Raw genomic sequence first — 17994 nt, 5'->3', positions numbered from 1 at the left:
AGAAAATTCAAGACTAGTAAGGTTTGGATATATAAAGTACAGTGCCATCAAATGTGCAAATTAGAGAAATCAGCCCATAATTGTTAAAGACTTTTTTTGACCATTCATGCACTTTTTTTGCATCCATGCAGTACAGGAAAAAAGTTTTGCTTTAATAACACTCACCAAGCACTCCAAAACCTCAAGCACAAAACCACACCTCTCCCTCACCTTCTTTCAACCACATGATCTCCTTAATCACCTCTTCTGGAATTCTGGACTCAGGAAGAGACTGCACGTTAAACAGATGCATAGTCAAAATACTGTGAAGGAAAGAGCTTCAAAGAGAGAGGTTGGCTGGTTATCTGTGTGATCAGCTTATGTCCACCCCATACAGTGAGGGACTCCAAGCAGAACTACCCAAAGACCCAGCTGTGCAAAAAAGCCTCCCAGAGTCCACACTTAAGCCAAGGACTGAAGGACAGTTTTTTCTTCTAAGTACAGCATCTAGATATTTCAGCTGTAGTGTTACGTTACGCCAGTGATATGTAACTAAGGCCAATCTCAGGAGCTGAACCATTCTTTAGGAATGGTTCAGTCATCTCAACACAAGAGAGACCACAATGGGTCTTAACACAGCTAGAGGATTATCAAACCTTTGGCCATTTGTCATAAAGATGGGGAGTTGCTGGTCCTATGAATTTAGTCATGTCAATATTGAAGACAGCACAACTCATTCAAGAAAGCACGTACCTTATAAAGACAGGGAAGGAAAAGGTAGAATAATCTCATTCAGCTGAAATTAAGCTTCAGCAACAGTAGCTGCTTAGGAAGAGCACTGGGGAAGGGAACAGAAGCTCTAATCTACAGAGGCCATAACCCCTACCCAAAGAACAGCTTCTATAGAAAATTCCCCAAAGAGCTGGGGAACAAGCAAGCTGTTACAGGTTCAGAAATACTCTGATCATCAGGGATGTGTAAATGTGTATGCTCTGGTCCCACAAAGTCCTGATTCCCAGAAGAAGTCTGATCCTACAAAAGTAAGCATCACTTCAGTTAAACTTAACTGAGATTAGAGATTAACTAGCAATAAAAACCAGTAGTTTGCCTTGCTGCAAAGCAAGCATAAAATGTGGTTTGTATCTCCAGGAAAGTTGCAGGTTTTTTTCAGATTCCCCTGCTGCAGAACAGCCCTCACTGAAGCTGAGCAGTACTGGTTTAGACACAAGAGCTATCAAAACTGCAAACTGGGAGTGCTTTGTCATCTAAGGCTCGAACAGCTGAGAAGTCTGGGAGGAGAAACAGAATTGTGCAGCTACAGGAAACTACAAAACAAGCCCTGGAACCAAAGTTTCTTTGGTCACATGGGAGCCATGAAAGAAAACTAACTAAATAAAAAAAAATATAAAATCAAACCTATGTTTGCTTTCCCTTTCCTTACCCTGGGTTAGGGCAAAAGAGAAAGAAAAGTATGTCTCAGTATCTTAAACCTAGAAAACAGGAATGGTTCCCAGGGAGATCTCTGGAACCACAAAAGTGGTAGCTGTCAACATCCAAGGCTGAGAGCACAACACTTCTAAATGATCCCAGTCCAAGACAGATCACTTGAGACACTGGTCTCATTCTCATGAGCAACCAGTCAAATGCCAGGCCAGTAGTCACTGGAGTAAGAGTTCCAGGGGGAATATGCACATCTGACTTCAGTGCACCAAATCCACAGTTTTTCAGCTTGACAGGGACTGATGCCCCTCCTTGCTTAGCAGTATCAAAAAGCAGAGGAGAAAGCATCCATCATTCCCTGACTGTGGTGAACTCAGTGTAGGAGAGATCTCTCTGAGCTCACACTGATATGGAGCTGGAGGAAAACAGAGTATTGTACAACCAAGCAAGTTGGCAGTGCTGGGCCTTTAATGAGCTTCCTCAAGTCAAAGCGATAGGCATCTGCTGTTACTGAAATTAGAAGGCCAAAGTATATATTACCATACACATTATCTCACACCAGGCATCTGCAGAGTCCAGAACTTCCTGAAGTACTGGCAGAATCACTATGGACAAGAGACATATGTAGAATTTAAAGACAAGTCTGTACACAACTCACATAGTCTTGCATGGAGGTCATGTAAGCACAAGCTCTGATGTAGACCCAATGGCTAGACAAGCTTGTTTTCATGGAAAGACAGCTCATGAGATGATCAACAAAAAGATAATGATCTTGTAGAAGCAAACCCATAGTGCTAAAGAAATCTGAATTGCTCTTATGACTGCCAAACACAGATAACAGAGAATTTCGCACGCAGCGCTAAAGAGCTTGGAGCATTCAGCGAATGAAGCATCATCATAAGCACTTTGCTGGGGATACATCCCTTCAAAAGAGATTATCCTGATAAAGTACTCCCTGTTTTCTCCTAAAATCTTTGTGAGGTCTTTGGTGTTCAGTAGGAGCAAAACAGCAGGATCCCAAAACAAAGTAGTCCTGCATCTAAAAGAAAGCATAAACACACCTCAGACAAGAGACCTACAAAGTGTGGAAAGAGCAATCTTGTAGTCTCACAAGTCACACCTCTAGTACTTCACTTAGTGAACAGATAAAATTACTCATTTTACAGATGTAGTCATAAAAGACTCCCAAAAAGAGAAATACTCAGATTTTTTTCTTTCCATCAACAAAGTCTCAAAGCACTCTGGAAAATAAGTATTTTCTAATTTGTAAAACAGGAATAGCAGCTGTTTGTTTCTTTGAAAAGTTACTGTTGGCCCATGAAGCTTGAATTGCTTTCTGTGTTTTCAAAATAATTGCCCCTCTCAACAAAGCCTTAGAGCATAGGAGCCTCATCTAGTCTTTGATGCAGTTCCAACTCCTCTGTTCCAGGAAAGCTGTTCCATACTGCTGTGACTGAGTATATGCTACCTATTTTTCCAAAACACAACATTCCGTCCATTTAAGACAATTTTGTTTGGACATTACAGTTTGAGATAACAGGAAAAGCACATACATCATTAGTTGCATGTTCCTCTCGTCACCACACTTTCTTTTGAGCATAGACAACCTATATACATATCATTAGCAACAAACATTCCAAGAACCTTCAACTTCATTGAAAGAGGGTAACACAAGAATAAGATGCCCACTGCCCTACGCCTCTTCATAGTGCCAGAACATCTGTCTTCAGTTCTGTGGTACAAGCCTCAGTCAAGGACAGGCTCTCTGTGCCATATGTGCTATAAAACTACGTTCTATACAGCCTAGAATCAAACTGTCTCTCTCTACAGGGACTTTGCAGTTCAAAGCTAATGCAAAAGTCACACTTCAGACTTGTGTAAAGTCCCTCCATGACAGAGGTGATGAAGCACGTTTCCAAAACGGTAGCTAGGAATTCCTGTACTATAGATGCTAACAGCCCCAGACTCTTCCAACGGTTGTATACAAGCCCCTGTAGTCATCAGGCTGTTCATAATTGTGCGGCAGCACAGCCCATCCAAACACCTCAAACACAACAGCAGATTGTCATCACTTTTTAATATTCTAGGGAGGTTCTCACTTAGTAATGCCAACTTGCAATGATGTGTTATCCCCAACAGCAAGTTCAAAAGGCAGTACCCACCATGCAGGCAGAAACATTACGCTCAGGCCATGCAGCTTCATCTGATCCGAAACCAGTTGCAGGTTTTCTCCCAACTTTTAGGAAGCTCAGACCAGCCCAGCTCTCAGGAGACATGCACTTCTAAGACGAGATCCATTCCAGCCAATTAAGAGTCCAAACAGAACAAATGGGTAACACAACAGAGCTTCACCACTACAGTAGGTGGTCCAAAATTTCCACTCTAAATCCTGAAGAGTAGTGGGGAAGCATGCAGAAACCAGTCAAACTGGAACAAATTAGTTTTAAACAAGTTTTGCTACATGAAGCTAAAGTAGTGAAATTGTTACCTTTCAGTGAAACAAGCAGCTCTGCTGCCTGCAGTACATATCCTACTTGCTTTTCCAGTGGCACGAAGAATTCAGGACATTCCCTGATGGGCAGCACAGGTTTGCAGCATCTGACCTTACACCACAGCATTTGAAATTCAGCTGAGATACAGTCTCTACCTAATTCTCCATTACCATAAGACCAAACTCCCCCAGGTTATTTCTGACAGGGTAAAGGAAGTTGCAAACTGATAGACACTCTGCAGTGGCGGGTTACACAGCCTGGCACCCTGCAGGAAGTGAAGTGGAGGCGTATGGGGAAATGCAATGCTCCCAAGTTTCTTAACACTACCCCTGGTGATCACTGCACCTTCCTCTGCTTTCAAAGGGCACCCAAATTCAAGTAGAATCTGCTCTAAATACTGATTTAGAACAGATGTAGTTTAAACAGAATTTACAAGGAAAGCATTTTTTGATCTTTTGTCTACCCTCTGAAGGGAGAACATGAAAACAAAAAAACAACGTTAAGTCATAAAAAAATAATTGTTGTAGTCCTCAGCAATTTTTAATTCCCCTTCCTTCACTAACCATCTGTTTTTTGTTAGAAAACACTGTAAAATGATTTTCCAAAACCTTTGACATGCATTCTGCTCAATAGGTCCCAAAAGCCCAGGAAGGAGAGCTTCAAACCAAGTAACAGTTGTTATTTATTAAGCCCTACTAATGAAATTGGTCTAACCATTTTCTTCTAACCATTCCCTACTATTTGCAAGGGCAAGCGATAGGGATTTAGCACGTTAAGATGATGCACTTAATAGAAAAAAAAAAAAGGACATTACACCGAGGAAACTATTATTCGAGCAGATTCAGTCTGACGAACCAAGAAAAAGCTGCCTCTGCACAACTCAGGACTCTCAAGATACCTATCTGATTAAGTTACTTCAGAACAAATTAGTGCTCCATGAACTGATAACACCATAAATAAGCCCAATATGAAAGAGAGAAGCCACTGACAGACACAGTATCCTCCTGACAGCAGCTGAGCTCTACAGCTCTCATCCACAATGAACACCAAAAAGCTGTCAGTGCCAAAAGGATTTCTGGTCTTTTTACTCAAAATTCACAAAGTACGTCAAAGCAGATGCAATATCTACAGTAGATAACTAATCACAAGAATCCTATACTTTCATTTTCTCTCATCACTCAAAGCACAAATTGTAGTTCTCTCCCTAACCTAATAATTATTTGTATGGCTGCATTTTGTTCTTCTCCAGTAGCAGCATGAAACTTGATTTGAGCTGCAGGAACCCAGCCAGTGACTATACAAGCTGCTGTTGTGATAGCACAAAGCAGAAGCCAACTCGGCAGGTAATTGGACTTGAAGTCGTAAAGATCTTCCCCAGTCAGCTTGAAATAGTAATTTCATAGGGGAGAAAATAGGTTGTCTTTATCTACCACAGGTTACCAAAGGAAAACTTTGATCCCAAGACAGACAGACATAATAAATACGAAGACATACCACCATAAAAAGGTATTAAAGGTGGCTTTTTTTTTTGTACTCTGCAGCAAATCAAAAGACATTTGCAATCCTCCATCAAGTCAGTGTTAAGAATGCAACTCCTCAGCTATCAAAGCACAACAGTCACTCATTAGAAAGGACTACTTCCAGTGCTTCCTAGTTATATTCTCTTGCCCACTGACTCAATACTTTGTAAGGTCTCAAATATCGCACATGCTGTTACAATAGAATTCATTCATGCTTCCAAAGTAATCCTAGGGAATCCCGGAGGGCTAATGTCAACAACTCACCCTTCCTGATGCCGTACTTCAAGTAACTCAAATGCACATGAAGCACCTTCTTCATTTTTCTAAACTTCACTTTCGTGGGTGTAATTCCAAAGCATGAGAAACCAATAAAGAACTCTAAATGTATGCATACCTAAAGTCATGGGGGATAACATGACTTGAGTGTTCAGTATCACCAGTAATCTCATTGTTATGTCAGCAGCCAGCAGCTCCCCATCTATGGAACTGGGGGAGTTCTCTCCCACTGTTCCACAAAAAGAACTCCTCCAACTAACAACATCCAACAAGGAGTTGGTGATGGCTATGAAGAGGAGGAAACAGGAGTGAAGACCCACCTGTGTTTGCACAGGGGCAAGTGTTAACCTAACAGCCCACTGAATCAACAGATTGGATGCGTACAGGAACATGAATATCTTTGCTTAGCAGAAATTGGGATCATACAGTTTTATATAAGACAGGGCATATTATTCACCTACTTAAGATCTGTAAGAAAGATATACTGTCCTCAAATATTTTTCTACAGCAATATTAAGCTGGTTTTATTTTCAGTTACAGACACCTCTTTTCCTGTCAGACATGTATATACCCCAGACCAACCACACCCCCAACCACAAAAAACCCTTAAAAAACCTCCCACATCCCCCCCAAAAAACCTAGTAAACTCTAGTTTAGCATCCCATCATTCCCAGGTGATTATTCTGAAAACTTACACCCCCCTCTCACTTGAAGTTCAGCACTCACTGGAAAATTTCTGCAGAAGTAAAATCTGTAATCATCTCCAACACCGGCAGACCTAGACTTGAGTTCCACAGCACTAACTATTGTGCGTGAAAGCAACAGTTAAGACAACTCAACCAAACAAAATAAACATTACAACTAACTTTTGATTTTGTTAAATAGCTCTAACGGCTTGAAAATAAAATTCAGCAATCCTAGCTATGTCACGATAAGCTAGTAGCAAACTCACACCTAAGAGTTTGGTAGTCAGAGGAAGGTTTCACAGATCATCTGATCATGACTGACAACAGCCTTCCTCTTCATCATAAGACCCAAGCCCCAATGCAAAGAATGGCCTCTCCTGTGACTTGATGATTTTGAAACAAACTCTCTAGTCTAGCAAAGGGGATTATTAAAATCTTGAGTAAGGTTCACACGCAGTTAATGAAAGTCTCACACTTCCCCCCCCACCCCAGACACATACACACACACAAACAAGAGGCAACATAAGAGTTTTAAGCTTCCTTTCTTACAGTAACACCAATTTTGACAATGCTGGAAAAAGTCTGTCTCAAACAAATGGTCTGAGTTTTGTAAAATAGGGGACACTAGAAAATTGCCTGAATGGTACCTAAGCCTAGTTAATAAAATAGGTTTTAAAGTCAAGTGCATAATATTGAAGAGATGCATGAGTATTTTAACAATAATCTGAAAAAACTTGAGACTCATTACCCCATGCAGTGCCTTCCCCCCAAATATACCCATATACCCTCAGAAGGCCAAACAATTCTAAATTTTCTTCAGCACCTCCAGAAGGCAGCGTGGCAAAAAACAAGCACTCCAGTGGAAAAAACAAAAGGCACTGATTCATATGCAATTAGCTGAGCTAAATTTACTACTGAAACCAGCGCTACTCCAGCTGTCCTTGACACCTGCATAGCAGGGACAATGGAACATGACAAGCATCCTCTTACGATCTATTGCAGTTTTCAGGCTTACACACTAAATTAAAATTGGCGACAGCCACAGTTCTTGAGCTGCTGCATTAATGCAATTAGCACAAAACCAGCTATGCACCTTTTGCAAGCATCCATGCCACAGCAGAGACAAAACAAATGGAGACAGTCAGTCCTTTATCCACCTCTGCTAAATCCACCACCCAAAAAAGCATCACTACTCTAAAAATAACATGGTTTTTTCTACTCAAAGATTCAGTTTACACAGTGACAGACAAGCAAAGCAAAACAGAGAACTGCTATCTGAAAAGTTAGAAGGAAGGATGTAAAGGGAGGAAACTTGTTAATATCCTGTGCAGCACAAGTTCCCACCATTTTAAACTTCCTTAAGTAAAAGTTAGACTGAAAGACTTGAGAGCAGAACAAAATTTCTGAGGTCAAGTTGCACATTATTTTCTAAGAGCAAAGCTTTTCTCTATTAGTCTATGTGTCTGCAGTCATTTACAAAAGCTGTTTGCAGAAACCATTTCTAGTAAAACAGATTTAGGCTCTGGTATCCAAGATGTCAGAAAAGCCTACAAAAGCATCTTAAAACATAAGTGTTCTTTCTGTGCATCGAAAGAGCACTAACTGAAATCCACTGCATCACTGTTCTGGCACACATCCACCAGCCTTGCCCCAGACAACAGTCTAAATACACATAAGCTCTTTTAAAAGGGTTCAGAGAAAGTGCAAGACCATACGTTCAACCTAACATATCTACCTGAATCCAAATCCTCAAAGAAGGGGCTTTAATGTCTCAGACCCTACGCTATCTTTATAAGGGCACTAATTTGTACAGCAAACATATTTTATCTGCACAATAACAATGCAGATGAACATTAACCAGACACCTTGCAGTGTCTGCCAGGTGTTTAAATATTTTGCAACTCAAATGCCAAAATTCTATCTGCAGTCCAAATGCTTAAAGATTATCCAGTGAGAACATGTGTATATTTCCATCAGCTATGTAAAACACATTTTTTTCATTTGTTACATTTTAAGCAATAGACCAGAGTTACCAACATACAAACATATACTAAGGGCCTATTTTGAAGGTCGATTTCGTCAGGAAAATTTAACTCACAAATGCTTTCTTTTTGAGAATACCAACACTGAAAAATATTTACAGACACTTTTAATCCAAAAGACTACATATTTATCTGTACTAGGCAGGCCCTATACAATCTTTTAAAAAACCAAGCTCTGATACTCTATATTTTGTTAAGTTTAGCTTTTATACTGTGTATGGTATGTATTATAAAAGAAAACATAATCCTATACTATGTATTAAACAATATTCTTCTCTTGATCTAAGTTAGACAACACAGTTCTGAGAATTGTGTAGGTTCTCCCTCTCCTCCGATACACATTTCTGTAAAAGTGACATACACCTCTTGCAAACCATCCACTTTTGTGAGTGTCACCACAGAACTCCCCCTCCAGTTTGGCCCAAACTCTGGTCACTTTTTGCTTCTAGGAAGGTGGCTTTGAGGGAAGAGATAGCATGACTTTTTGCAACTTGAAATATGTTCCACCACCAGAATTGTAACCTGGACAGTTCTATGGGTTAATATATTACTATATTAACATACTTACTTTACTGCTCTTCCTTCATAAATTACTACCTTAATATATTTACTTTACTGCTTTTCCTCCTTCACCTACACTAAACTTTGGGTAAAAACATATACAATATGGTTATTAGCAACAAAAATGAAAGGCCCAGAGAGATCGTGACTTTTTTTAATACCATGTCAGTTATCCTCCTGGAGAGGAAAGAGACATACGAATCTTACACTCCAGTGAGAAAGAAATTAAAATACTTTTTGTATTTACATCACCTGACTACTCTATGGCTCAGATAAAACAGTCAGCACTGACAAAGTCAGCTTTCTGAACAGGGGCAGAAGGGTCAGATTCCCTCATATCTGAGGTTAAAGGCTATTTTAAACAGGTAACTGGATTAAAATTAAAGATATATATGCCCAGAAAGAAAATCCACTGCAGACTTTTCATTAAAACAAATTATCTGCCACAGAATGAACTGGCACCAAGGTAAATCAGCAGTAATACATGAGTTGTTCTCCACCCAGGATCATCAGAAAAACAGGATTTGCCCCACTGTCACGTACCTTCGATGCTTGAGGAGTAGAAATCACATGAACAGTGCTGGGCTTAACTCCATTTGCCTTAGGTCGCTTATAAAGGGCAAATCTGCTTTTCCTGCGTCCTCTGTCACCATTAGGGAGGGATCCATTATACCTAGAAATAAAGAAAAAAAGAGTTTGCCATAAACCACCACTAATTTGGAATACAGAAAAGGAGAGCAGCAATTTGGCCACAATATGCTGATGTTGTCAAATGCATGGGCAAAACAAAAAAGTAACAAGCATAAGTTTTGTTTCCTGAATTATGAACATTCAAACATTCTTTACCAATGGTTGAAAATTTATTCCTCATTAATAAGGCAATCAACTACAAACGAAATAGAGTTGTTCAGACACAGAAATACTTCTTCACCTCTAGAATTAAAGGAATTTTGAAGAACAAATCTTCCCTGTAATTCAAAACATGGGGAGTTTTAAAAATGCTTTTACCCTACCATCCCCCTTCCCCACATCTCATGCAGAAATGGAAAAGACAAGAGGAAGAACAGGGGTGATTTGGAAAAACAAAGTAATTCAGGGGCAAGTAAAACTAAGTGAAGGGGAATTTTACTCTACTCCCATATAAGGTTTTTTTTAGTTGTGGAGGGGTTTTTTCCCCCTTTTATTTAAGCTCTAATCCTAAAGGCTTCATCTACTATTAAGGAAAAAGGATGCAAGTGTTTTTAATTTATGTGACTGTATCTGAAGACTCACTAATGACTTCCTTTATCAGGTGTAACACAGTAGCCTTTGACAGTTCTTTCATTTCTCTCTGTGGACAGAGACCCAACGGATTAATTATTCAGAGAAGTCTTAAGCCTCAAGGGGACATAGCTCCTTCTCCAGGGAAGGGATCAACTGGAAATTCCTTTGCAATGCATAAGCATTGAATTCACCACCACCCCATCCCGAATATTTAGGACAGGTAGACACTTCTCATCACAGCACTGTCACCTGCAACATTCTTGCTAACTCTCAGCTGGTGTATGAAGATCTCTCAGGGCTTTACTGCATAGATGCCTCTTCCATAACTGATCCTCAGAGATTTCAGACTTTTGCCTGAAGAACTACAGATGTTATTCCACTTATAAACCTCATTTGTCTTTCTGGTGGGGTCTGTTCTACACTGATCACATATATCCCTCTCCTACAGTCTTTATGATTAAAAGCTAACATCACAGTCAGGAAAAGAATCTGAAAAGAGAAGAAAGTCACCTTTAACTCTTCCTCTAACTCCCTGCAAAGCAAAAGAGGTTAAAAAAAAGTTAGGAGAACTCATTAGCTGGTTAGAGATACACTTAGTTCAGCTCTACATCCACCACACTATCCACAGATTAAAATCATTCGTTTGTAGCCTTGCAGAAGGCTAATAGCCACTCACTGCTCAGGCTGTAAGAGCAGTTCTATGACAACAGCTGACTAGGTAAAGCAATGCAGGAACCCAGAATTTTTTTTTTCTTATCTGTACTTTTTGTATATGTAACTAACTAGTTAGTGTTACAAGAGAATGCACTTGGAGAGCCTTGTATCCTTTCGCAAGCAAATTAGAAATGGGTAGTGGATGAAAGTAAGCAGTCTCATTGTTAAGGCTCTGGAGCACTGCCCTGCAGAAGGCTTACTGCTTACTTCAGCCAAGGATCAGCTGGTGTCACACAGGAAAATAGTTTAAAACTTCACATGCACAATGTCTAAATACTGGTGGTCTGAACTGCAGGACTGCTGAATGTTTGTGAGCACAAAAGAACAGATTTAAGGACTGAAATAATCTCAAATTTAAGTACTCTAGAACATAAAGACACTTTTTTTAAATATACATTTAATACATGATGCTAGAGACACATAGTAAGTTAAGAGGCTTTCAGCTGGGCTACAATTGAACTTGTTCTCCCACTTCCATTTTCATAAGGAAGACTACTGTATTTTTTCTGGAATATTAAAAGAGATTCCCCAACACAGCAGAAAAACAACAGGAGTAAGTCACTATTACTTCATGCCAGGCCTACTCATACCTAGAAACTTGTTATTAACCCTACACAAGACAAGAGTAGCACTCACTTAACACAGCGGATCCTCATCACAAGAGACCAATTGCTAGAAAGACATATCAGTACAATCCACAGGCAATACCAGCCCTCAGAACAGGAGTGATTTGATACTGCAGCTTGAATCTTCCTAGATATATACACATGCTTTCTTTCAAACACACTATATTACCATGAATATGCTAGCAAGTTTTAACTTGCCTGAAGACAACATTCTTTCTACAAGTATTTTTATCTGAAAACCCGAGAAAGCAACAACTCCTTCAGAAATATAAGCAGTGTCATCACCAGCTTTATATTCTGTAATTAAATTTTTTTTATTTGCGTAACTGTTAAACAGTACTGAATTTAAGTAGTTCCACTGAAAGTTAAAGCCAGGCTAGTGGGGTTATTTTGTGGGTTTTTTTCTCATGTTCACAAAACAATTATAACTGGGAAAGGCTACTTGATTTCATTTCAGGTCTCTGTGGGATTTAATTGTCTTTTAAAGAAGAGAAAGAAAGAAGCCACTCAAGGTTAAAAAGCATTTTGGAAACTTTAAATAGGAAGGAAATAAAAGCAAAGTGAAAGTTTAATTCATTCATCCTGATTAGCACTGACAAGTTTTCATGAAAGTTTTCTTTGTGCCAATTTCTAAATTTCATTTGCACAAAAGGGCAGGAGGAATTGAGTGGTAGTTTTACTATTTGTTATGCTTTAATTATAGACCTGCAAGTTTTATTTTGATCTGACATTGATAAAAAGAGCTAGGACAATTACTAGGCATATGTATGTTTTACAGGAGAAAAAAAGAACATCAGCGAACTTGCCTCTTTCCTCTCCACAGCCAGCAGATGCCTTCATTTTTTTTCCAGGCCAGGACTCCCAACTTGTTCATCAAACCAGCACTCCCCATGGCACTTGGGCCACACCTTTCCTTGCCACTACCTAAACAGTCTACATACCAAATGAACCAGTATTAATGCCATGGGATCTTGTCAGCCACTACAGGACCTGCACCCACGCGCTCACCCAGTGTCTGTGTCCTGCTAAGCACACAACTAAGATTGCTCTTGAAGCAGCAGACCCACATTCATTTCTGGGCAAGTCCCTGCCTCACTGAACTGAGCTGTCCCACAGGACACAGTGGGTTTCAGCACTGAGGAGGAGGAATATAGGCATGGCCACCCACACCTTGCCAAGTCAGCTTTTCTAAACACTGCTACAAGGAGCTATAGCGAGAGAAGCAGCCCTCTCCTATCCTTCATTTTTCTCAACTGTTCCACCAAGCAGTGTGCGGGTGAGCCACGACTGCCTCCTCCCTGGCAGCAGCAGGATGGCACTGCACAGGTAGAGGAGAGACAAGGACTAAGGCCAAAAATATCCCCTCACTGAACACTGGGGGGACTCTGAGCTTCCACATAGCCAACAGGAGCTTCATAAACAGAACAGAAGCTCCTTGTCCAATCTTCCCACAACCCCTCTCCACCAGAATCAGCCGATTTCCCTTCTCCCTGCACCCTTCCAATAGCTCCAGAAGCCTGAGGCACCTTAGGGACCAGCACATTAGCATGCCAACTTTTTGCTTCACAAGATGGACAGCACTACCAAAGACAACCTGCAGCTGGAACTCTCCATCCCACCAAAAAGCCTACAACAACTGTTGTTCCCAACTAATAAAATGAACTAGGAGAAATTAAATTTCAGAGACAGAATGACCGCTTCTGAGACCATTCTGCTCACATGCAGATCTACAGGGCACTTCTGAAGCTCCCCAGATGTTCCAAAACATCAGCCCAATGCATGTGGTAAGAGCAGCCCTATACTTTTTCCAAATGCTTCTCAGTGACAGCAATACTGGTACAACTAGTATTATGAAACCTTATGGGACAATTACCTCTGCTGATAGCACTGTTCCTTGCAAATAAGGGAGTGGTGCTGGCATAGGCTATGGGTGCCATAATTATCAAAGCCAGTTTCCTACATATTTATATCAAACAGTCGAGGACTTTGGTATATAATGAAATTCAAACTCCAATTAAGTTTTTCCTATGGCTAGGATATGTAATGAAAGCCTCTCCTCTGCATGGGTCCATGGCTGTCTGGAGAGCAAGACCACACACGCTCTCTCCCACGGTCCGAACACTGCGGCAAGTTCCTATTTTCTACAAGTCTTGTAGGAACCTACTTGACTACATCAGAGATCATCAACAAGTTTTGAACCATTTGTGGGACAGCTTGTTACACAAGCTTTTTTGTTTTGTTTTGCTTTTTTAAAAGGAATCAGGCTTAGCCAGCGGCAAAGAGTAAACAAGAGCTCTGTTATTTAGGACAAGAGCTCTAAAAATCTTGACCTGCACCTTGAAAAGTCAGACTTCAACTCAGGGAAGTAATCCTCAAAATTAAGGGGAGTATCTACTAGCTACCAGACACAGAAGCCACTGCATGTAGCTCTTTGTTTGTTTGGGTTTTTTTTGTTACAATGCTATGAAAATACAAACTATCATAGAACTTCTCCATACCTATGCAACCTACCTCCTACAAGACTACAAACTGAACAAGTCATAATTTTCACAGGTAATATTTCCCCTGGACAAAAAAAAAAAAAAAAAAAAGAGTAATTTTGTTTACTTTCCTCACCTACTACTAACAGTTCTACAGCACACCTTGTCATTTTTAGATGCAAACCATCCCATTTCACAGACTTAGCTACATGAACAGATGACGTGCTACAGTTCAGTTGTTACCATAGCCCACATCTTTGCTGCGCTATACAGTAAAGCTGCAGAAGTCAAGTCAGGCTTGAGTGAATTTTTCTGTTTAAGTACATTCTGACTCCATATTTGGTATTATCCAGTAGTATATACTCTGCACATATCAAAAATTCAGTTTGTGCTTACACCATATTTTTACCGTTACGGAACTAGCGTGGGCCAATCCTGCTGCTAAAAGCAGTAGTCCCACCTTTCATTTGCTAGTTTGTTCCTGCTACTTCTCTCCCTTGTTCACATGAAGGGGAAACAAAACCAGATTTATGCTTTAAATTTAGTTTTAAACCACATCAATTCCTCACTCTCCAATTCACTGCAAAGCCACAGAAGCGCTTGTATCAGCAACAAGGGGAAAATGGCACAGAGGGCAGGAGAGATTCCTCTGCAAGTATTACAAGTCTATAGTTATCATGACATCTACAACATTAGATGTCTAAAGATACATTATTCACCTTCGCAATATCCAGCCCCAGAGCTTTTCACGACTGTACGCTGAAGTCCTGACTAACTGGAAAGCCCTCTTCTGCTGAAACATCTAACATTTACTCCCCTGAACACAGACTCAAAGTCACATGCTAGTTTATATCAAAATGCAAACAGAAAGCTTCAACATATGCAACGCTGACAACAAAATAAGTGAACTTCTACCTCCTTTTATGTAATATCACTGCCAGTACTTCATACTCTTTACATCACCCTCCTTGTATCATACTGAACAATTCATTTTGTATCTAGGAGAACTGATGTGCTATTTCAGCAAAAGAACAAATGGTTTGGGATTTTCTTCTCTTTTTTTTTTTTTAAGACAATATTTATTCCAGATATGTTTTTCTGTATTAGACCTTCATAAAACAAGCAATTGCTGTCTGCCAATTATCTGAGAATGTCAGTAAAACAGAACAGTGAAGTTATTCTCAAACTTAATCTTATTGGGAAGCGTTGCCAAATAGGAAAAGCAAAGATAAGCATTACTTCTGTACCAACAGGATAGTACTGGTTTATATTCTCCTTTGAACTCCATTCTCTGGTACTGTGTATCAGTATTACAGATACTAACTCAATATGAATTTAAGTCTAAGCCTACCTCCAGCTGATTATTGCATGCATCAATTTCTGTCTCAGAAGCACCCTACATCACCAGAGGTATTGTTAATTGTCAGCCTGTTCCTGTAAAGTTTTGGCAGTGAACAGAAGACTGTTTCTTGAACCACTAGTGTAGTGCTTCAGATGACTACAACAGATTACAACAAAAAACTTTAATTTTGACAATTCTTGGAGGTTGGAAGGAGGATACTGTCGTCCTTGTCATTATCATCCCCAGGCACTCAACAAGCAGCTCAACAAGCCTAGACTGAACAGAAGGTTCCCTTCTGTCTTCCAAAGACACACTTTCCCCACTGCATCACATGTACCTTTCGGAAAATGTACAGCTGATTCCTGATCACAGAACAACAGAAAACAGAGCTAGATGGAACTTCAAGGAGTCACGTAGTTCATCCACAACTCGAAGGCTTGATCCAGTCCTTCCATGACGTTTCTGTTTCAGTTAGTCTGGAAAATCCGGGCCTCCTCATCTTGTTCCAACATCTTTAGAGTTAAAATTCTCCCCATGCATGCAGCAAGGGAGATTCAGGTCAAAGCAAGTCTCCTGCACTTCCTGCCAAATCCACCAAAGAACCTAAACAACCTGTTCTCTTTTCCTTTTCACAGCAGGTTCACGTGCTAGAAGATTTGATTCCCATCTGATTTTTCTTTCTTTCTGAAGGAAAACATTTTAAGAAGTTACAGCAGCAAACTAAAGTAGCCTTGAGGTTTTGTTACTGTAATAACTATAGCAATGAGTAACTCATGGGCAAGCAAAGGGCTTCCATCCTTTGAGTAACAAAAGCCACTGATCCAAGACCTTTGATTTATGCAACCTTGGAGGAAGTCCTGAATGAAAAACACAGTCCCACCTCAGACTCTGCTGGCCAAGACACCTCTATAGGCATAAATGCTTCCTAATCACTACCAGTAGTACAGCTTAATAAAGGAGTCTTCCTGCAGAGCAAGAAAATCCAAACCAGCAAGTTCCAAAGTACCAAATAATCTCCTCTCTTTCCCCAACTAAAAGAATGTTTTTGCATCTATGAACTTGATTATCCCTGAGAAAGGTATGCTGGAGTAATTAATTGTGGCTATAATCAGCTTTTTTTTTTTTCTTCTTGAGACAAGTGTTTGTTCTTACAACTAGCATCTGTGAAGTCATTTTAATCTCATAAAACACTTTAGGAAATATTCCCTTCTCCAGTACTTTTGGAATACTCGTTGGCATACTGATCAATCCTGTGTGTCCACCTCAAGCCTCCTCTTTCCCAGCACCAAATTTTAGCACTGCCTGCCTAGTTTACTGCTACCTGTACAGTCCTAGAGCCTCAAAGAGGTTGCAGTGGTTCAGGGAAATGCAGTCTGACCTGATAACCCCTATAGTTATTAGGCAGATTTTTCCGAAAGAAGTCTGATTTGTATCACGGGCTAGTGATTAGGGTGTTTTTGGTTTTGTTTTGTTGGGTTTTTTAAGCTACCCTTCAAAAGTTGCTCCTAATTGCTCCTGCTACCATTAGTAACCTAGCGGTCAGCTTGACCAGAAGCTGTATACTACACCTATGGTGCTTTTACCTTCAAAAACAGCCAGCCTCTTTCTGATCAGAATCAGAAGTGTGGATTAACTGAACACATGGCTAAAAGGTTATGCACACCGGGGGGGGGGGGGGGGGGAGATCTTTCAGAGGCACCTACAACAGATCAGATAAGCTAGAACCTACTTCCCTCCTTCACAAGGTATACAAATTAAGAAGAACCTTATCTACTGAAAACACCACAAGAAATCACATGTGAAGTAGCTGGGGTTCTCCAGGGTGACCTTACTTCTCCTTTAGTGTTCTGGAACAGAACTCGCTGCTATTCTGGTTTGTGGGGAAAAAGCCTATTTCTCAGGGGAAAATGCCAGTTTCTGGCTGCTACAGCCTCCTCCCATTCCCCTCCTGCCCGCCAGGTGATGAAAGGATCTGGTACACTATAGTTAAGATTAATTCATAGGCTGCTTTTTGAACTATTCCACTCCACACATTCCCTCCACTGTCTGCAGGACTACCCTGCTACTGTAACATAATACTTAAAAAAAAAAGTTTGGTTTAGGTAGAATATTTACAGAAAATACAGCCGACTAATCCTCACGCATCTTTAGCTTACATAATATAGGCAATTCAAGAAAATATACACCTGATCTATACTAACTTCACCCTACACAAAAAGTTAAAGGATGCTATTGGCTTGCAAATACCAAATCAATTGTGCAAGAATTGCTTTTAATCAGCTTTATTTACACTACACATCCAGTTTCCTCCAAAATCCCCAAACCTCTCTGCTATTTTGGTACCCTCCCCCTCACTGATGTGGGAAAACAGAGTAGGAAAATACAGAAGCAAAGTAGCAAAATCAGCCAAGTCTCAAAGTGAGGGGCACAGAGTCAGAGCCTTATTACTCTACCTCCTTGTAACATAAAATGACAGAGACCCAGTTAGGAGCATAGTTGTGACATTCGTGTAAACTACCTGATACTTCTTCCAGGGTGCGAGGAACTTACTATATAAACTTCTTGTAACTCTC

General features: G+C 40.2%; 1 protein-coding gene across 1 annotated transcript in view; it reads right to left on the bottom strand.

Moving 5' to 3' along the window:
• PELI2 (pellino E3 ubiquitin protein ligase family member 2) overlaps positions 1 to 17994 on the bottom strand; it is a 73936-nt gene that overhangs the window by 37530 nt on the left and 18412 nt on the right. The window contains exon 2 of the mRNA XM_075029537.1: positions 9540 to 9669. Within this exon, the coding sequence (XP_074885638.1) occupies positions 9540 to 9669 (130 nt within the window). The remainder of the gene's footprint in view (positions 1 to 9539; positions 9670 to 17994) is intronic.

This window comes from Buteo buteo, chromosome 6 (assembly GCF_964188355.1).
Source record: "Buteo buteo chromosome 6, bButBut1.hap1.1, whole genome shotgun sequence".
NCBI classification, from domain to species: Eukaryota; Metazoa; Chordata; class Aves; order Accipitriformes; family Accipitridae; genus Buteo; species Buteo buteo.
Note: the sequence above shows the minus strand (reverse complement) of the source record. Positions and strands in the feature narration are given on the sequence as shown.